At 46.8% G+C, this 21651-nt stretch overlaps 1 protein-coding gene and 1 long non-coding RNA gene across 4 annotated transcripts in view; both read right to left on the bottom strand.

Moving 5' to 3' along the window:
* The window catches only part of LOC135896421 (uncharacterized), an 80347-nt gene extending 75100 nt beyond the window's left edge, over window positions 1–5247 (bottom strand). For both annotated transcript variants that reach the window (XR_010562699.2, XR_010562700.2), the window contains exon 1: window positions 4847–5247. This is a non-coding gene — a long non-coding RNA (uncharacterized lncRNA). The remainder of the gene's footprint in view (window positions 1–4846) is intronic.
* A 7567-nt stretch (window positions 5248–12814) lies between these two features.
* Window positions 12815–21651, bottom strand: part of LOC135896422 (lipid droplet-associated hydrolase-like) — a 103004-nt gene continuing 94167 nt past the window's right edge. Inside the window, exons 4-5 of one of the 2 annotated variants that reach the window (XR_010562701.2) lie at window positions 17068–19700; window positions 12815–14490 (exon numbers count right to left, since the gene is read on the bottom strand). Coding sequence is in view for 1 of the 2 variants with exons in the window: in XM_065424795.2 (XP_065280867.1) it covers window positions 19179–19700 (522 nt within the window). In the remaining variant the exon portion in view is untranslated. Of the gene's footprint in view, window positions 19701–21651 lie in introns of both variants that reach the window. The other variant, XM_065424795.2, reaches the window with a different exon arrangement.

Here is a 21651-nt window from a genome sequence, read left to right as displayed (position 1 = left end):
GTGTTTGTGCGTGTGCGCGTGCGTGCGTGCGCACGCGCGAGTGTGCGTGTATGTGTGTGCGAGTGTGCGTATGTGTGACTGTATGTGTGTGCGAGTGTGCGTATGTGCGAGTGTTTGTGTGCGTGTGCGTGTGCGCGCGCACGCGTGCGCGTGTGTGTGTGTGTATGTGTGTGTGTGTGTGTTTGTGTTTGTGCGTGTGCGCGTGCGTGCGTGCGCACGCGCGAGTGTGCGTGTATGTGTGTGCGAGTGTGCGTATGTGTGACTGTATGTGTGTGCGAGTGTGCGTATGTGCGAGTGTTTGTGTGCGTGTGCGTGTGCGCGCGCACGCGTGCGCGTGTGTGTGTGTGTATGTGTGTGTGTGTGTTTGTGTTTGTGCGTGTGCGCGTGCGTGCGTGCGCACGCGCGAGTGTGCGTGTATGTGTGTGCGAGTGTGCGTATGTGTGCGTGTATGTGTGTGCGTGTGTGCGTATGTGTGCGTGTATGTGTGTGCGAGTGTGCGTATGTGCGAGTGCGTATGTGCGAGTGCGTATGTGCGTATGTGCGAGTGCGTGTGTGTGCGAGTGTGCGAGTGTGCGCGTGCGTGTGTGCGAGTGTGCGCGTGCGTGCGTGTGTGCGAGTGTGCGCGTGCGTGCGTGTGTGTGTGTGTGTGTGTGTGTGTGTGTGTGTGTGTGTGTGTGTGCGCGTGTTTGTGTGTGCGCGAGTTCGAATGTGCGTGTCTATTTATGCTATTTTGCCTATTTGATATGTACATCTACTTTCTATAAAAGAGAAAGAAAATGCTGTATTACTGCGAGTAATGACCTCAGACCAGTCAGTGTGCATAATCATAGCTTTAAGCCTATCTATTGTTGCTTCGTTAATTTTTCTTGATCGAAACGACGACTGGGATACTTGGCGAGGTGCACAGCAGTCCAAGATGCAAAACATAGAGAAATGGTCACTTACATCGACCGCTGGAACACAGGAATCAAGTTTTTCCCTTGTATTAGAAAAGCAAACACCAATTTGTGTTGCAGCAGATGGGTAATGCTTGGAGCAGAGTAATAAGGCTTTCAAATCCATACAACAACATCGTTCTAAGGTATTCGGATTTTGTATGACCGACAGACATTTAATCGCCGCTTGTCTCGAATAATGACAGCCTTGAAATCTGGGCTACATACAAGGGTAAGAACATTTTGCACATGTTTTAGAAAACTGAATATTTCCGGAGTAAAGCCTGTATACCACTATGACCACTACATCGTTACATACAACTGTGAGCATTTCGCAGTCATACGTAACCAAGGAGTGCCCGGGTGAAAGAGAATATTGTAAACTTCATTTATGCAGACACCGCCCCCTCGTCTATTTTGTCTAGAGAGACCCATGTGCTCATAACCTGCTAGGTAATACGCTTCGTTGATGCGTGGTACAGCCACCCAGATCTTTAACTAGCATGCGCGAACGGTGCTTTTTCTGTGCCAATTTGCAAACAGGGCGAGAGTAAGCGCATGCCCACAACGCGCGCGCAGCTATGCCCATCGTCTGCTTGGCTATTTCTTCTTGAGGACGGCACCCCATATTAGCGCACTTCAGACGAACAGTCAGCGTGAGAGGGCAAATGGTTTTGCTCGTATTTTATGTTCCGAAAATCACAACGCAACTGACGAACTAAAATTTGAAGATACGTCTCACGCCCGCAGTCATGAGATAAGCCGAAGTATATGAATCGTTCATTTGTTACTTGCTGACGACAACGCATTCTTTTTGATCTATTGAAATGGCCGTTATCTGCACCTTGCGTGCAATATAGCTTCAAAGGCACACATGTTGAAATGTCATCGCTAAGGGAAGCTGCTAAAAAGCTTGGTACGGCTTACGCATCAGTTGTCATGGTGGTAAGGAATAATTTTCCTTACCGTCATAAATATTACAGCACTGCGGCTGTATCTGCATAAAGCAAGACAAAATGTGTTCGTGAAGCGTTTTATGATGCGTTTCGTGCTTGCTGAAACGCCAAAAAATAAATAAATAAAGGTGTGCACCAATTCAGTGCGCACAGGCCGTTCACTAGAGGGCGAAGTTAAAGCAAAGCTCCACTACGGCAGACATGGGAGGGGGAAGGGAGTCGCAGAGCACCGGTACGAGGTCGCTGTCAGCCTTCAGTTCTTGCCACTGACTTTTCATGGCCTCCCACAACTCATCAGAAGTTCCTGTATGGAAACCCATTTCTGACAAATTGTCCCTTAAAATTCCCCAGACGTTTTTTATGACATTCATGCCCGCGTCCTTGGGTGCCCAATCTAGCGTCATCACGCCTAGGTGTTCAAGGTGCACTGTCACTACGCGTGCCGTGTGGATCAAGGAAAGATCATGCTGCAGCAGAAAATGTCCATTGCTGTACGGTCCATTCAGCACGTGAGGAAGGTGCTGGTGATCAATGATTTCTATGTAGTTTCCGAAGCACAGCCGACCAACAATGCGGTGCTTCAACAATGCGGTGCTGTTCAGCCGTCTGTATAATGTATCTTACCAATGCATTGTACTTAAACAATAATAAACTGAAACTGAGAGTACCGAGGCCATCTTTGGTGATAAGCCCACACACGTTGCCAGACTTTCTGCCACTTGCTTTGACGTCCTGGACACAACAGGGATCATACCTTAAAAATAATATTTAATGTGAATTAATGACAGCCGGTAACCAAATAGTATGCTACATAAGAAAGCAAGCCACGGGATCAAAAAACAAGTAGCAGCACTGTAGTTGAGCTACTCTATCACTGTAGGAGAGCAGAGGCTTCTTTGCAGCCATCGTGTTATTGATCCCCGCCTCCCTTAGCCGTTGCCTAATTAGTTCATCAGGCCCATTAAGGCCTAAGCCGGCCCTTATGTCACCTGCTGTTATGAACGTCTTGTCACTAACACAGGCAACAATCTCCAGGTATTCTTCAGTTGTTTTTCTAGTGACGCAGCGAGCAGCATCTTTCATTCGGTCTTCGTCCCTGTAGGCACGTATGATTCTGCCCACTGAAGCCCCAGACACTTTAGTTGCTTGAGCGATTTCCTTCTGCGATGAACCGCTCAATTCCATTTTTATAATTGGGAGTATTTTTGCTTGACGTATACGGGTTGGTATATTGACGACTATTGCAAACTGTCGCGAGCACGGTCTGTAGGGCAGATTCACGCAGTCGAAGTTTCACAGCGGCCTTAAAGCTTCGCGGCCACGCTGAAGCTATAAAGCACGCACGTTGCAGATAACGGCCCTTTGTACAGATGAAAAAGAAAAAGCGTTTTCGGCAGCAAGTAACAAATGAACGATCCATGTTCTTCGGCTCGTCTCATGACTGGGGGCGTGTGACGCATATTTAAATATTATTTCCTCAATTGCTTGGTGATTTTCGGAACATAAAATAGAGCGAAACCATTTGCCTACTGCCGCTGCCTGTTCGTCTGAAGTGCGCTAATATGGGGTGACTGCCTTAAGAAGGAATAGCCTAGCAGACTCTGGGCCCAGGTGAGTGCGCTTTGTGGGCATGCGCTTACTCTCACTATGTTTGTAACTTGGCTCCGTTGTAGATAGCGCTGACGCACACAAAGTCGCCGCTCGCACACGCTAGTTAAATATTTCCGCGGCTGTACCCTGTCTCCATGAAACACAAGATGTCGAATCGCAGAGCTAATGAATCAAGGCGCAGTTCAGGCTGTTCAGCCTTAGTGCGCAAGCTGCGTGTATTTTGCTATCATTTATACGTTCGCTAAGTTCTCTAATCGAATAAGTCATTCCCTTCATGATGTTAAGCATACCTATCCAAGGCCGGTTTCATTAAGATGATGTTCATGTTATTTTGTTGAGGTCGTCCTCTGAAGTAAATCTGATTGCGCTTTTATCGGATTCTTTCCTAACAAGTATTTTACCGTCAGTTTCACAAGCAAACCGGTAGTTTTCTTTTCTTGCGCTCGAGCGCGTGGCAGCCGGAGAGGTCTTCTGTTGCACGCCGCCAGATTCTCAAAGAACCGTAGCATATTGTAGTCTGCGTAGTATTTAAGTGGCGCTGACTTGCTCTTCCATTCATCCTTCGTTCGTTCGGATTTGAAGCGAATGAGGACGGGAGGAGTTTGGGTGTAACATTCGGGAAATCTGTGAATGGCTTCCACATCGCTTTGGATTAGCTGATGCAATCCCAGTTACACGAACATCATTCATTACAGCAAGTCCTCCTCATCTTCTACCGATATGTCATGTGCCTCTGTATTCAGCCTCCTTTCGTACTCATCAAGTTTGTTCAAATCCCACGTCAATCGTTTGGTTTCTTTCATGGTTTTTACTTGTTCTATATTCTCAATCCTGCCCTGAATTCTCGCTGTTACTTTGTCCTGCTTATCCAGTCTGTTTATGAATTCATCTTATTTATCTGACAATACCTGGACAGATGCTTCAATGTCCTCAACTGTCTACTTCATGCCCAATACGGCATCCACTTTCGCTGCAAATAGAACCAACAGAGGGATCTTGCTCTTGATAGCAGCAAGCTGCTCTTCCACCCACTCTGACACTTTCTTTAATCATTTTCATGGCTCACAGCACTCCTATGTTCAAGCGTCGCACATGTGGTGCACTTCCACTCGCATTTATCTTGATTACTCATCGATTTGTAGGTCGTAGCTCATAGTGAGCAACATAGTGAGCAACAACAATTCTCAGTGAGCAACATAGTGCATGACTATCGAACGCCAGCCATTTCAGTGCCCGTGCTAGTCGTAGACGTAGTTCCTACCACGGCGAAACACTGTAAAGAAGGCAACAGCGGCAACGCAGAATAACTTTTGTACGTTAACAAAGGAATATAAGTAGACCAACCTGTGAAAAGCAAGATTTTTTGAAGCAGGACGTAGTACAATAGAGCTGCCTGCCGGTGCCGCCCTCGGGTACAGAATGAAGTTCGCGGTGGGCAGATTACACACAGAAAAGCCACGTCGGAAATGAAGGGTTCAAGGCCAGTCCAGTGCTTGGTGCAATGCTCAAATTCGTTGCTCGATAGGCCGGTCGAAGGTAAAGCTGGCATCCGCACAAAACCGCGTTGACGACGTCCGATGCGAAACAACTTGAGTCGTGTAAAATTTCACCGCTCACGAACTGTGCAGGCGCGGTAGATGCATATGCGAAAAGCAAGATTTCTAGAAGCACGACGTAGTACAACAAAGCTGCATGCCACTGATGGCCCCGGGTACAGAATGAAGTTCGCGGTTGGCGGATTCCAACAAGAAAGCCGACTCGGAAATCACGTGTTCAAGGCCAGTCCACCGCTTGGTGCGATACTCAATTTCGTTACTCGATGTACCCGTGGAAGATAAAGCTTGCAAGCACACAAACCGGGCTTTTGACGTTCGACGCAAAACAACTCGAGCCTTGTCAAATTTGCCACTCACGAAATATCCAGGTACGCCAATTGAATCTTAGAAAAGCTAGATTTCTTGAAGCAAGACGTAGTACAGTAGAGTTGCCTGCCGCTGCTGCGCCCGGGTACAGAATCCATGGGATCATTGAAAGTGCGATTGTGTACTTATTTGTTTAATGAATTGTATTGTTATGTTTTCGTGTGTTGTTTTGTGGGCTGATTTAATGTTGGTTGTTGATGTAATTATACCATGGTGTGGTTAAAAAGTTCGATGACGTAAGCGCGGCAATACTTTATCGTATCACTGAGCAAAAATCAGCCCAGTGCCCTCTTTATGGGGAAGGTAATTATCCGCTCATCTCTCAAACGTGCATAATAGGCTGCGCGGTCCACTAAGTATACAAGCAATTTCTCAGCTCTCTCTCTCTGCACGTTACTTCACCGTGCGTGAAGCGCAGGCATGCGGGGAAATTTCTTTGTGATCCCTGCATATGAATGTGGAGACGTTGACACCGTCACCAAAGGTGAGAGGCGATGATGCTGCACTCCCTTTTGTCAGGTCTAAATGCTTACAACAAGGGACCCATAATGGAAAGCACCTCTTATACTGTCTACGACCTGCGACGAGACGGTGCCGAGAATCCCCCAATTCAAGAGCCTGCGGACAAATTACGCAGAAACGTGACGACAGAAATGAGTGGTATCCATGCAGCGAGGAATCGGTAAGAGCGTGGGGAATAGGAGAGAGGGAGCCATGATGAGAAAGAGTGCTAAACGCTTTCCTAAAGTTTAACAACCCTGCTAATGAGATCGGGCACGAGCCAGTAGGTGGTTTAAATTTAGTAGTAACCGCATTAGTTAGGGGGCTGTTGAGGCAGGTCAGCAGTTGCCACCTGCCCTCTTTATTGTTTACTGAAGGGTGTTTAAAGACTATCTGGAACCCATTTCATTCAGTCCAGGCTGTAATCGCTAAATTGGTAGATAAGCAAGATTCCGTACGATGCAACGCTAGTCCGGACCGTAACCACTTAGTGGTCGAGCAGTGAGTCTCTGTTGGTCGTATGTAGGGACAGATGTCCTAAACTCTAACTTAGGAAAAGTAGAAGGGTGAGGTGCTGTTTACTTGTGTTTTCGCTTTAGCAGGCTGCGCCACAAATGCAGCATGTATGCGCCGCTTTTCAATGAACGTCTTTTACGCCAACACTTTAACGACCAGCGTCTTGAATGCACTGGGTGTGTGTGCCACTCTTCAATGAACCTCTCGCCAACTTAGGTCACTAAGTAGGTACCACGGCCCTTAGCATCCCGAATGTTGGAATAAAGTTCGATTTGATTTGATTTGAATGCAATACTATGCACACAGAAACAAGCATCTTTAAGGCAGAAGCTTATGCATTAGATCTGAGCTGTAAAACACGTAAAGGCATTCAAGCTACAAAAGGCTGTCATATTTACACACTCTCTGAGCGTAGTAAGAGCTTCAGTGTCTTTACGGAAACCTAAGAATCCAGCAGTCAATGGCCTCTATTCATGTCTTTGCAGTATGCACGCATCTAACCAACATATAGTAGTACGTTGTGTGTCAGGCCACAGATACATAGTGGGCAATATGCTTGCAGACGAACTTGCTACATCCATAACAACGAGAGCCTGTAGCACTTGTATAGCTATCCCTCCTATAAAGTTGAATCCTTTCTTGCACAGAATTCTGAGAAACTTTTGTCAGTCTATCTGGAACCACGGAACCTCTAATAAACTTCATTTAATTAAGCCACGCGTATGAAAGTGGCCTATAGTAACAATCACGCGACAAAGTGATGTCATGTACTGTCGACTGAGAATAGGACACGTGTACGTTACGCATTCCTATCTCCTGACTTGTAGTTAACCTCCCCTCTGTTGTAGGTGTGGTCAGAGGCTCAGCGTTCTCCGCGTGAACTAGGGTGGTTGCTTGGGCTAGTTGGTAATTCATTTTTAAAAACTAACATACAGCGCGAAGGACAAGGACTGCGAGAGGCGACATATACAGCCCTGACTTCCAACAATATTTTAATGCGTTGCCCCATCGTGTATATATATACAAGAGGGGGCATGCACAGAAAACGAAAGGCTGCTTGTCATTTTCCGCGCATGCCCCCTCTAGTATACATACACCCGATGTGGCAACGCAATAAAATGCTATGGTGTTGGGCTGCTGAGCATGAGGTCGCGGGATCGGATCCCGGCCACGGCGGCCGCATTTCGATGGGGGCGAAATGCGAAAACACCCGTGTACTTAGATTTAGGTGCACGTTAAAGAACCCCAGGTGGTCGAAATTTCCGGAGTCCTCCACTACGGCGTGCCTCATAATCAGAAAGTGGTTTTGGCACGTAAAACCCCACAATTTATAACGCAATAAAATATTGTTGGAAGTCAGTGCTGTGTATGTCGTCTCTCGCAGTCCTTGTCCTTCACGCTGTACGTTAGTTCTGTTCTCCGCGTTTTGGTGGAGTGTCGGGAAGCAGGAGCTGAACGAAAAAAGCACTAATGAGGCAGTAGGCAAAAGGCAAAATGAGGCAAAAAAGGCCTTGGTGAGGCAGTAGTGCTACTTGTAGCGACATATTTTGGTACATCACCTCCTCATTGTACATCGTTTTTCCATAGCATATGTTGTGTATCATTGTTCAGTTTTATTAGGAATATATTTACGCACTTTTCAAGAAAATGTTTAGGCCTCTATACAGGCGTGTTTCATCCCTTTCTCGATTATCAGTATTCGTTTAGCAATGGTAGTTTCTTATCATATCCTTTGCGCTCTTTGGCCACTTATGGCACTTGCGTCAATAAACGCCAATCGTCATCATCACAAATAGGAAATGAGAAAAGGCATTACTATCGGTGGCGCTCCAGCTGAGAGGAGACGTGTTAAGGAAAAACGCGGAAGTAGACACTGCTATCTACATATCTCCGCTATTCTTAGTCCATCATGTGAAAAACGTTATTATTAGTCCGTGATGTAAATTATTAGTCCCTTTTTTCTAGTATGTTCTCAGGTTGCCGACTAGCCCTCTTCTCCTCAGTGTAGTAGTCGCCTTTCCAAGTATAACGATCCGCTCGTTCATGTGGTGGCCTCCCCGACACGATGTTAAAAGGCAGCGCATTTGCCCTCGCGCTGGGTATGACGCTGCAGTACGAGCGCTTGCAGCGTCCGGTACACTCTAAGAACAGTTTACACCCTTTGGCTTGCCCTTTCTGCCACACAAAAATAATCGTCATCTGCCTTGATGCGTTTCCTTTCTTTATCGCTGCAAGCCCGGAACTTTCCAGTGACGAACGGCACGCGCGTTATCAGAAAAGGCACTCCAAAGGGTGTAAACTGTTCTATGCTGATAACGCGCGTGCCGTTCGTTACTGGAAAGTTCCGGGCTCGCAGCGATAAAGAAAGGAAACGCATCAAGGCAGATGACGATTATTTTTGTGTGGCAGAAGGGGCAAGCCAAAGGGTGTAAACTGTTCTTAGAGTGTACCTGACGTCGCTGAATGGTTTCCAGCAGTAGTCGAAGCAGCAGCTTTACACTTTCTATGCCACAGTTGAGAGAAATGAGCTGAACGTAACTCATGTCTTCTCGCACAGTTCTAGCGGTCGATCATGTATCTGGAAAACAAGACCGGCATGTAGGCTTTGCGAAACACAGAGGTGCCGTTGGCAATATAGTCCATTTCTTGGCTTGGCTAACAGGAAGTATTTGGCATTGCACCTAATCAGCATTATGTATATATGGCTGCTCTAACAAACTACAAGCAGCTGTAGTTGTAGATGAACTATTAAAAAGGCTCGTACGTCAGACATCCTCAAAACCCACTACTGAAATCTAGTGGCAGGAGATTGGACCAGGTTGGCATCGCAGGGGTTCTGCCACGCCTGGAAGAAAACTACATAGGAACCTCAGCCAACAACCACGGACGCCTCGACGATTCAGGGCTACATAGCGCAGGAGCACGAGATTACCTCGAGGTGTCGGTGACTGGCGACACCGCGCACTCCGAGCCAACAACCACGCACGTCATAGCGAGATATTCGATTCATGGCGGCAGAGCGCAGGAGCACCTCACGGGTAACGAGATTACCCCGAGGTGTCGGTGACTGGCGACACCGCGCACTCCGAGCCAACAACCACGCACGCCATAGCGAGATATTCGATTTAAGGCGGCAGAGCGCAGGAGCACCTCACGGTTAACGAGATTACCCCGAGGTGTCGGTGACTGGCGACACCGCGCACTCCGAGCCAACAACCACGCACGCCATAGCGAGATATTCGATTCATGGCGGCAGAGCGCCCTTTTGTGTCCTGTCTGCACGCCTCACCTCTGTTTTTCAAAATGAATCCACTGAGCTAGTTAGCTCAGCGTTCTAAGCTTTCGATTTCGTAATTCAAGAAAGACAAGTTTTGCACAGCTCTCAGGCAGCGGTGAGTGCCACGCCATATCTATTATCTTTAAGGTTTAGCAGATATAACTGGTGTTCTGTAGTCGCTCACTTGCCGCAATGTTAGAATTATATTGTGAGACAGTATGATAAAGTAGAGAAATATGTGAATCGACGCCGTTACCTTTTTCTCTTCTTTCTCTTCTTACCTATCTTGTAACTCGCAATAAGTCAGGCAATCACACATCAACAGTTCCTTCTTTTTTTTCTTTACACCAGTACAATATTAACAGAAAATGCTGCATTAGTTGAGCTTCGGAGCATCAATACCAAAAGAGTAGGCGAATGCAAGTGTAACACACACAAAGAGCAACAAGGAATTGCCAATGAACAAACTGGCTGAGTTCCATTCTCCAGTTGAAGGACAGTTTGCGCGCCTTTCACGTGAAATAGGAACGTTCTGCGTGTTTCGTACAATAGTCTGGTGCTGTAGGATATTAAAAGTTCGCTGCAGTCAACGTGTTTTATTAGCATAGAGCCAGCTGAAATCGTGAACAGCGAAGCGCAGCGGCACACATTTCAATACATGCCGCCAATCGCTCATGCCCACCAACGGAGCGATGCTGCTGCGACTTAGTTTGATCTCGCGGCCAATATATGCAGAAAGCTTTTTGTCAGTCTCACTTAGTATACTACCGAGGTGCCACGCCTGCGACGCCGCTGGCGGTGCTCTTAATGACTCCGGCGTTTCGCGACACCTGGCCATCGTTTCTGCTGTGCCGGAGCAGCTGCCTCGCGTGTACAACTGTACGTGACACCGAGTCGTTGAGCCATGTTAGGTTCTACTCCGGCAGCAACTACGTACTTTGCGAGCCATTTAACTTGATAGCGATCTGCAGACAGCTCATACCTTTGTGCCTGCTGTGTTCTCGCCGCTCAGTTTGCGTTAAAGCGACAGACAGCCCGGAGCTCACTTCGTTCGCTGCTGCTACCGCGCTTCCCGACCCCAACGTTTTGACCAGCGAGTGCCCGCGGTCATCGAGTGTGATGTGTTCATGGTTGCCTGTGCGCGCTGACGCCCTGCTTGACGCCCTGCTTTCGTTAGTAAGCGAATGTTTCTTAACTTTATACGACCGATAAAACTACTATCCTTACTTCGTATAGCAGTCCACTCATTTTCTTTCGCAATCGATGCTTCGCCTTTCGGGGGAAACTGGGGCTCTTTTTATTATTCTATATTGACCTACGGCAATAATTAAACATGCGAAGCATTCATGTTATATGTAAATATATTATTTGTTGTGTTCAATGAAGTCCGACACAGATATATGATGTGGACCATAGATCCCCATATGGTACGTAGTCAGCGGGGCGGGATGGGTACCGCCCTACTTTTGACAGGTAGCGACGCCTTGATGAGCACAGTCCGGGACAATTCCACAAGGTATGCGGGTAAATCTGCAGGGGCACCTGGACGAGGACAGAACAGACAGGTCGCGCCGAAGGTTGCGCCATAGACGGGATGCAGCTGGCCTGAATGCCGCACCCAGACGTATCCTTCCTAACGCAATTTTTCATCACAAAACAAAATTTCGTGGTGTAATACAAAGCACGGACTAAGTTTTCCGGGCCCGGTATCTTCGGTAAACGAGGCACCTTCTTGATATTTGGTCAAAATGAGAGGCAGGTTTCGAGTGATAGGTAGGCGGTCTTTCATGTTGGTGGATTACTTACGACCTTTCCTGCAAATTAGGCACATTGTTGGTTAAATAAACGAGGCATATTGTTCACATTTTGTTAAGATAAGTGACTTGCTATGGGCGATGTAAAGGCAAAGTTCAAAGTTTGTTGGTTGTCTACGGCCTTCGCAGTAAATTACTTATGCGGCCGCTGCAGAGCATTGTAAGCATTTTGCGAACGTTGCACTATTTAGATCGCTATTTAGGGTAACGTTGTCATCGATGTGTATGCGAAGTTGAATGCGCGCGGAATAATCACGGCCTTTGCGAAATGTATTTCATGAAGTGTTCGAAACCATTACACAGCCGTTGTCTGCGATGTGTCCTAATGTACACGTGACACCGAGTTCACATTGAGTACGAATTGGGGGGCCTAGGCCGACAGGGGTAAAGTTTCGCGAAATCTTAGTCCGACATTTCTTGCCGAAATATGCTCAGAAATAATTACTGAATCCTTGTTCGGTCCCTATATTCTGGAACCGAACGCGTTATTCGAATCACTGTACGCGTTATTCGAAACGCGTACAGTGATTGCCCATCGTCATCAAAAAACAGTGGCACCGACTAGTTATTCTGTGCAAATATGGGTGCGCGTTATGTCTGTTGTCCATGCAACGTTTAATGGATTTGTTGCGAAACACTGCTGAATTAGGGCGTTACACAAGCGTTACGTGCATTTTTCTCCAGCTGTGATGGCAGAACAGAATGTTATATTCAGTTTTAATTTTCACAAAATGGCGACTAAGTCAAGAATAACATGCAAGGAAAGTTTTAATTTATGTGGTTTATTTACAGGCTCTTGAAATTCTTAGCACAAGTGCTCGAAAGAAAGAGCTTCCCTGTTAGTTGAGCTCTGACTGGGCAAGGGTGAGCAAACGTGCTGTTTATACCTTGTTTTTTTTTTATTCGAAAGCAATGAAGAGCCTTTCTTCCAATATACTGTTCGGTCGTAGACGAATGTTCGAAAATTTCCAACATCAAATTCTTGAATAGAGTAGACTATTTAATTTTCACTGAAAATTTGAATATTCGCACGCACTCAGGATAATCTGGTAGAACAATTTCCTTATGTATTCCTTTTTTTATTGTCAAGTTTCTAAACTGTGGCGTAGCGTGCCTCGTTCAACATAAGGCTTTTCTTTTTCCTTTACTTTGTTTACTTCAAGTGATGCCAGCTGCCGCCAATTGTAAGCACTAATGCCAGGGCGCACAATCGGCTGGCAGAAAACGAAAAAGCAAGAACAAGCCAACGAACAAACAAACAAATAGAAAAGGACACGTAGAATGGAATAACAAGCTTTCGTGAAAAATTTTATTCGCTATGTACAAAACTTCGCCACCATTGAGAGGGACGAGGTGCATACACATACACATCGAGCGTGGGTCATCAAAAAAGCATTTTTTACTCCTTCTGAAGGCTTCGCGGATGCGTTTTTACAAGGGTCCCGCCCCCGGTTCACCGGTATGATGGACACGGCACATCTTAAAGCAATTTTGGCCCCATTATGCTTGCATCATTATTCTATTCCTTACGGACTAATGAAACCGTAACGGATACTCAAATACCAACAGCAAGGTTAGGCTTTTTCTTGTACACAGTCGGCGTCAAGAGTCTGTGGACCATGGAACCCGAGAAAAGGTTGAATATTTCGGCAGCCTGTCATTCAAGTTTCTAGCCTGCATTCCGGTCACACACTACTCGGAAAGTCAATGTTTTCTCAGATCCCGCGGTTTGTAAAATTTTGGCGGCGACTGTATGCTTAAGAGTAACGCAGATTATCCTCACTGAGTTCCTATTGCCGCAGCTGCAGCTGAACAAAAAGTGAGAAAAAAAATGAAAGAAAGGGTCAGGCATATCCTCCAGAGTTTCTTACAAAAATCGCTAGAGCGAAATCTGGCGCTGCATCAAGTCCAACCCAGTGATTAACTACCGTGAGAAAGGTGCGCAGCTCACAGATTTGTGTATGATTTGGCCTGGCCTCGTTAAAGTGAAAATTGTGACTTCGTTTATTGTTGCTGTTGTTGTTTTCGTGCGCTATGTTTTGTACTAGTCGTACAACATTTTTTTTAGAGCAATGTTGTTGTTTTTACGTTGACGAATACTTTATTCTGTTCTGTTTTTTAGTATATAATGGAATAGTACAGAATAGTACAGAAAATACAGAAAATAGTACAGAATACTTTATTCTTTACTATTCCAACCGTAAAGATTAGTTTCCGCATTTCCGTGTATGTGTCCCTCCAGATATGGATGTCCTTTTAGCAGCGACAGTCACCATGGTCGACTGTCTTAGACTTTTTAAATGTTAGGTTTTTAGTCGTAATGACGAAAAACCTAATACGGTGGTGGAATTGAGAATGTACATGAGGTCAATCATTATCACACAGCAAATGTGGGAGGATAATATTAGCTTTAAATAAAAGCACGGGAGCAGATAATCGGGCTAGTGGGTAAAATTCAAAGTTCGGGGCAGCGAAAGAGACGAAGACGAAGACAAGGAGACACGTTCAGGGCCGCGTTTGGTTTGGTTGGTCTTTATGTATGGCCACCCACTACGTTGGCTTGGTCAAGAATCAGATGCATTAGAAGGATAATTAGTATGAGATAAATCTATAAAGAAACACTAAAGCGAACTTTCGATAAAACCTCAAGAAATTTAAGACAACTAATGGTTTTAAAAATTTAACATGAAATTCGTCCTAATTCAGACACAAGCTGCTTATCTGTTACGCCGACGTCCCTATGACAATGCCCTGGAGAGGAGGCGCCAGAATACAGAGTTTCACGAATGGCAAGGTTCAAATCAATATTTTAAATCTGATTCAATTTTCTTCCCGCAATCAACCGGAAACGACGGAACATAAAAAAGTTATCTATCGCCGTGTTGGTCCTTTAGCTTTCTTGGCCTCATGCTGCCCCCAAACATGAAGAAAGCAGAAGGCTGTCCGAAGCCAGAAGTACTAAGGGCCAGACAATGAAACCTTCCTTACCTCAGTAAGGAAGCCTTCATTGCAGTGAGGCTACCTTATGTCACTCTGAAAGGTTCCTTACTGAGGCGCCCTCGGTGAAGGCTTCCTTGGTGCTTCCTTGGTACTTCCTCAGCATAAGAAGCCAAACAATGAAACCTTCCTTACCTCACTAAGGAAGCCTTCATTGGGGTGAGGCTACCTTATGTCACTCTGAAAGCTTCCTTACTGAGGGGCTCTCGGTGAAGGCTTCCTTGGTGCTTCCTCAGCATAAGGTAGCTCCAAAGCTACCTTCATGCGTCCTTACGCCGCTCCTGGCCCTGAACGAGCGCTTCACCTCACTGCTTAACCACATGGCATTCGCTTGCGCATGCGCACTATCGCCCACCTGCGGAGAAGCGCGAGCACGGTACGTCTTGCCAGGCATGTTCGTTTCAGTCACGCGTGCGGCATGCAAGCATTGCTAGGCGTTGCTAGGCGTTGCAAGACGCCGGCGTGCCAGCGTTGCTGGAGCACATCAAGTTTTGCACTGTAATGCGCAACTTTTTTTTAACTTTAGTAAACGAAACTAGAAGAAAGCGTCCATGCTTCTCTATATTAGCTATTCAATTTAAAGATTGTGCGACGATACAACATTTTTTAATAGAATAATGGTGTTCGCGGAAAGATTTGAAGAGATAATCTGGAACCCAGGCACGCGGCAACCGCTCCTTAGGTGAGGACGGGTGAAGGGAGCTTTCAGAGTATGCTTGCTTCCTCCATCGGTCCTTCGCTGTAAGGAGGCCTCACGTAAGGTTAGGAAGCGCTCGAAGGAAAGGAACTAGGGGTGTGCGAATATTCGGAATTTCGAATACGAATCGAATATTTTCCATATTCGAAGCGTATTCCATTCGAAAAATGCATGTTCGGAAATTCACGAATATCCGAGGACGGCCGAATAACGGTGGAAACGGCGAATATTCGGATAGACTGCGAATAATTGAGCAATTAACCAATTGTATGCTTGCTCCGCATTCTCCTAAGAACATGTTTATTAACTGAGAACTTCGCATGATCCGCTCATTATCTGTATGCTCTGTTTCAGTCTATCTGCTTCAGGCATTTGAGACATGATCAGTTTCGGTTTCTTTTTCACCAAGCTTTATAATTCCAATTATTTTTGGAATGCCCCATTGCCTTGAAGGTTGCAAAGGCAACTCAGTGTTTGCTAACATTGATTCAAAATGTATCAAGGCTCTTTGTGCGGAGTGGAAATTTGATGAAGTGGCCAGCCTAGGCATGTTTCTTGATCCGCGCTTTATGGCCACAGTTCATCAGGCATCTGTTCAGATGATCTGGCTAAAAAACCTTGTGACAAGGGAGCTCCAGGAAGCCGTCGTGGAACACCGTGGGGACACCGCCGTGCCATCGTCGACTTCGTGTCCACTGGTGGCATCGAGTGTATGGAATGCTTTTGACGATCTAGTGATGAACAAAGAGAAGACACATTTGGCATCTGCCCCTGAGGGGGAAGTTACAGACTACGCGCAAAAGCCTCTTCTGGAAAGGGGCATGAATCCTTGTGAGTGGTGGCAGTCCATTGGCCGCTTCAGGTACCCGCTTTTAAGTGCACTCGCCCGGAAACTTGGCGATCCCTGCCACTTCAGTTCCTAGTGAAAGAGTCTTTTCTACCGGTAGAAATGTGACAGTGCATAGAGAGCGTTTACTTTCTGGCCATATTGAGCAGTTAATTTTCCTTCACTACAATCTGTAACAAGCGTTTTACCTGACTGAGGGCATTACCTGAGTCCATTATCTATAATTGAGTACCTCTTTAATTTGAAGCAACCTTGTAGAAAGCAATCTTATTTTTAAAAGGGTAATAAAGCTATTGTTACCTCTCTTGCAATTTTTTAATACTACACATGTATTCGATATTCGATTCGATATTCGAAGAGAGTTCTTCGCCTTATTCGTATTCGATTCGTAATCGAAAATTTCAATATTCGCACACACCTAAAAGGAACGTTTTATTGTTTGGACCAAGCTACCTTCATGCGTCCTTACGCCGCTCCTGGCCCTGAACGAGCGCTTCGCCTCACTGCTTAACTACGTGACGTTTGCTTGCGCGGGCGTGCTGTCGCCCACCTTCGGAGAAGCGCGAGCACGGTACGTTTTGCCAGGCACGTTCGTTTCAGTCACGGGTGCGGCATGGAAGCGTTGCTAGGCGTTGCACGACGCCGGCGTACCAGCGTTGCTGGATCACATCAAGTTTTGCACCGTAATACGCTACTTCTTTAGGTTTAATAAACAAAACTAGAAAAAAGCGTCCACGGTTCTCTCTATTAGCTCATCAACTTAAACATTGTGTGACGATACAACCTTTTTTATTGAATAGTGGTGTTCTGGTGTTCGCCTAAAGCTTTTAAGAGATAATCTCGAACCCAGGCATGGCGGCAACCGCTCCTTACGTGAGGACGGGTGAAGGGAGCTTTCAGAGTATGCTTGTTTCTCCATCGGTCCTTCGCTGTAAGGAGGCCTCACGTAAGGTTAGGAAGCGCTCGAAGGAAAGGAACGTTTCATTGTTTGGGCCTAAGCTTAGACAAATCCGTGTGCTATCCGTCATGCTGCGTATTGAGCGCTGTGACGGCAGCGTGTGCAGAGACTGTAGCGCCAGGTTTTCCTGTAGTAATTTTTGCATGGAGCTCTATTTGGGATAAACCACCGCAGGGATCAGCTTCGGGAGACCCTGCGATTTGCCGCATTACACTTTTGAAACGACCATGAGCAGTGTGACTCGGACTGCAGTCCCTCAAGTAATGTTTTCTCTCTTTTCGCACAGCCGTCATATTGGATTTTGAAACCAACCACGCTGGCATATTTAGCCTATATCTCAACGTGGGCTGAACATGTCAGCGTGGCAAATATTCTGGGCTTCGTTTAATAATGTCACGCTCGCTCTCCCTATTCATGATCCCATTTTGCTCGATTATCCCGGTCAATTGCCACTGGCCCACGGTAGTGCAGCCACTGAGAAACGTGCTGTTGTCCAGGTGCTCGTATGATATGGGTCATGTTTCGCCTTATACGGCGACGGGTTCGCATTTGTTGAATGAGTTCTGATGACGCAAAAGTTTCCTGTTTGCTTGTAGCACCTTACTTTCCCGTTCGATGGCTGCAGCCGGACCGAAAACTGAAGTCCTATCCTCAAAAGTCTCGGTCATTGCCGCTTGCACACCAACTCACAGTAGAGGACTTTGCGCGTTCAGATCACAGGCTCATGGCCACGAGAAACACCGCAGCGGAAAACGCCGGCTCAAAAACACAAACTTCGCGAACGTCGTCTTCGTCAACAATGCGGCAAGCACAGGTAATCTGCCAGCAAATCGCCTGCGCGTTGATCGCATGCACTGGCGTGAGGCGAACGTTCAGACATATTGGAATGATGCTTCTAAGACCTCAGCGGAACGCGATGTTCTAAGCTCAAACAAGGTAAACGGATCAATAGACAGTCCTAACCTGCCCGTATGGTAAACACACCGCGGTTTACGGAATACCGCTGGCTTGAAAGGCTGTAAAAGCGTTTTTAACAACGCTTTGTATTTTTCTTGAACAACAAAGCGTGAGAGACGTTATATTTTTTTTATTTTACGCTAGCCTCGTCAAAACAAGAGCCACTTTACATTATTGGATATTCATGGCATAAAGTAAGGTTGCATGGCATGACCGTTTCATGGATATGTCGATGCCTTTTTTTTCTTTTTTTGCCAGCAGCTAATGAGCATAGAGCCCGTCATTGTAATAACAGCTACATGCCTATGCCCTCTGCTTGAAGTGAACGTCACAAGATGGCACGACCAGTGCTTGCTGTCACGTCCACGACTGCGATATTCCGTAAACAATATTACGTCATACGGACAGGCTGAAACTCTCTAATGCCGAAGTAGAAGCGCGCCCGACGAAGCTTCAAAGCGGGACTAGAATGCACATATCTATAACGCGGTATAAAGCGTACCGATGACGAAATACTATCGCTCTTTCCCTCGTGGTTAGCGCCCTGCAAAGGTATTGTGTACAAAAATAAAAAAACAACATTTAACTGCTCTAACATTTGAGTTCGATGGCATGCTGTCCCGCTGAATCGACACTCTTGTTTTCGTAGAACTAACAATGCAGGTGGCACTCAGCATATTAAAGATTAAAGAATAAAGCGTTTTTAAGAAAACAGTTTCTGTGCATCTTGAGGTCCAATGCTTGTTCACCCTTACACCAGCGACCAATGTTCTTCATTCCGAAAGGTAATTAACTACTGCCCTATGGAGCCTTATGGTCCAACAAATGAAATAAATGAAACTGATAGTGTGAACATTTGCTCCAATTTTTTTAAAGTAGTTCCTGTAGAGTATTTGCAGTCTTCCACAACGTCTTTTAGATGTTTACGTGCCCCTATGGGGTGACAGGGACGCTCCGGCCTGCAAAAGGATGGCAGACCTTCCATCCCAGGACTTCCCGCGAATTGTAGATGGCCCTTTTCTATGGTTTCATTTGGAGACACTCAAGCTGTTGAATGACCTTTGCCACCGATCCTATCCAGAGGTGCAAGCAACGGGACAGCATGTCATACCTTCTTTCAACGCGCGCGACGCAAAACGTAAAAAAAGAAAACAAAAAACAAAGCACTCGGCTCGACAAGGCACACGCCGCTAGCTCAGCAGCAGCGGCTCCATCCAGCCGCGCACCATGCTGCCGACGTCGACGCTGCGATCGAGCACGAAGGCGTGCCGGAAGCCCCGGTCGCAGAGGCGCACGTCCGCTTCGGGAAACGTCCGGCGCAGGTCGTCGTAGTACTCGACGGGGCTCCAGTGGTCGTTCCGGCCGTAGTACACGACCAGCTTGTCCGCGTGCCGCCCGATGGTGGCGTCGTCCCGCTCGCGCACGTTCTGTATGATGTCGCGCGTGAACACGAAGCAGGCCATGAGGCACTCGGGCCGGAAGTAGTTCTGCGCGCCGTTCAGCGACGTGCGGTGCGGCGTGGTGCACGCGGTGGCGATGTAGATGTAGAAGCGGATGAGCAAGTTCTGCACGGAGCGCGGCAGCAGCCGCAGGGCGGACAGCGTGGCCACCGTCAGCGGCCGCAGGTAGGTGATCAGGGGGTTGATGAGGCCCACGCGCGGGCACGCGTCCAGGCTCTCGATGGCGGGGAACAGCAGGAACGCCTTGCGCACCTGCGAACACGACAGTCGGGGCCCACCGAACCACGTGCGATAAAAGGCTCGCTGGTAGACACATCACTTTCGGGGAGTTAGAACGCACACATCGCGCAAGGTGAATCGAACAAACAGTAGGAAGCCTTCAGGTTTGCTAAAGGCCAGACACTCCTAAGTTCGACTACGTGAGGGAAACATCTATGAAAAAAAAAAGGGATTTCCCATTCACTAAGTTGAACCAACATGAAACGATATGAGAGTGTTATTGCTGCAATAAGGAGGAAACAGAGTAAAGACCAAAAGGGCGTGTCGCCCGTGCCGTAGTTCGTGCTCTTAACTGTGCATCTACTAGCGACATTTGTATCCTTTGCTTAGCCCCAGCTGGACCAAGAACACGTTCTTCTAAAGCAGGCTTCGTTTAGCCACGCACGAGGGGACTATTGTAGGCCACTTATCAGAAACTTAATTCTAGCGTAGCTTGATTGTATTTCTTGCTCGCGAAACGAGATAGCATGTTCGCAATGTACGGGCGCGGAATGTTGTACACACGCGCACTACTTTCACAACCGTCACTGCCTGTAAGAACAGAGAACACACGATAATAGAGAGAAGCCACCGTACTGCTTACTTCCCCTAAAAATCTTTGCTTGCATAATTGCCCTCTACGCCATATGATTCTTTGCAGTGAACTATACCGTTATATGGATCGTCCGCTCACGCGACCTCTGAAGATATTTGTCTCACGAATGAAAACACACGTTCTTCTCAAGAGGGCACACCATACAGAGACGCACGCATTATACTGGTGAATATATGTACGCCTGCGCGACCGCGGTTATTTTCATGGTAGTTATGACCGGCAGTGCCTGGACTCGAATCTTGGTTGGTTCGGGCCGACGCGAACGCACATCTCATCAGCCCATTTGTGTATACATACGGCCACCCCAGATCACGAAATTTGTGTTCAGGGTCAACTACTACTCAACCATGATTCTGCCAATGGCCAACAGAAAACGGATCAAGCATGATCATGTATTAGTGGAAGCCCTTGGGCCAGTTGGTGCACGATTAACTTGAAAAATGGGGTACCAGCGAAACACAAAGGACGCACACACAATGAAAATGCGTTAGACACGGACGGACGCTGGACTGTCAACTTTCTGAACTTTCAACTGTCAGTTGAAGGTCCAGCGTCCGTCCCTGTCTAACGCATTTTCCTTGTGTGCGCGTCCTTTGTGTTTTGCTGGTACTCCATTATTCAAGTTAATCATACACTTATGAGGAATGACACACACCCACGGTTAAGGGGTCGGCCTCGCGGTACGGAGGTTGTAGGCGCGCTAATGGAGCAGCACCTCGAGCGGTGCTTCGTCTTCTCTGTCGTCTCTGAAAGACGACGGTGCAGGTGCAAAAAGAAAGTACATGCATAAAACAAATAAATAGGGCCTGTGGCACTTCTAGTACCGCGTTATATATATAGGCCTGGCAGAGGGCTTTCGCGTACGAGTGGGCTGGAAAGCTCAGAGAGAGGAATCTCGAGTTGGAGAAATAGCTCCGGCATCAACGCAAAGGCAAGTGCATAGAGTACAGCTTATGGAGAGAGCGTTGGGCGACGCCCTTTAACTTCTACTGAAGACTAATCCGCAGTCCTCAGTCTCCCGCATAATTTGGCAATTACTTTTATACTACGGCTCCTTCGCTTTAGGGTAAAACTCGATAATACCCCCCACCCCGTTTTTTTTTTTCGCACCCCGAACACAATTTATGAAAATCGGGTACAACCACATTTTGACCCGAAGTTCGCAATTTCGTATATGATCATAATAAATGCAGGTGTTACAAAACTAATTGCCACTGCCAACCTTCTGTGAGCTAGTAGTAGAGATACATTATATTATTAATAACATTAACATAATGAATATGGTATATGCTTTGATTCCTCTGAACACTCGAGCGAGAACAAGCATCA

The sequence above is a fragment of the Dermacentor albipictus genome, chromosome 4, assembly GCF_038994185.2.
Source record: "Dermacentor albipictus isolate Rhodes 1998 colony chromosome 4, USDA_Dalb.pri_finalv2, whole genome shotgun sequence".
Taxonomy (NCBI): Eukaryota; Metazoa; Arthropoda; class Arachnida; order Ixodida; family Ixodidae; genus Dermacentor; species Dermacentor albipictus.
The sequence above is the reverse complement of the archived record's forward strand: the minus strand, read 5'-3'. Positions and strand labels throughout refer to the sequence as shown.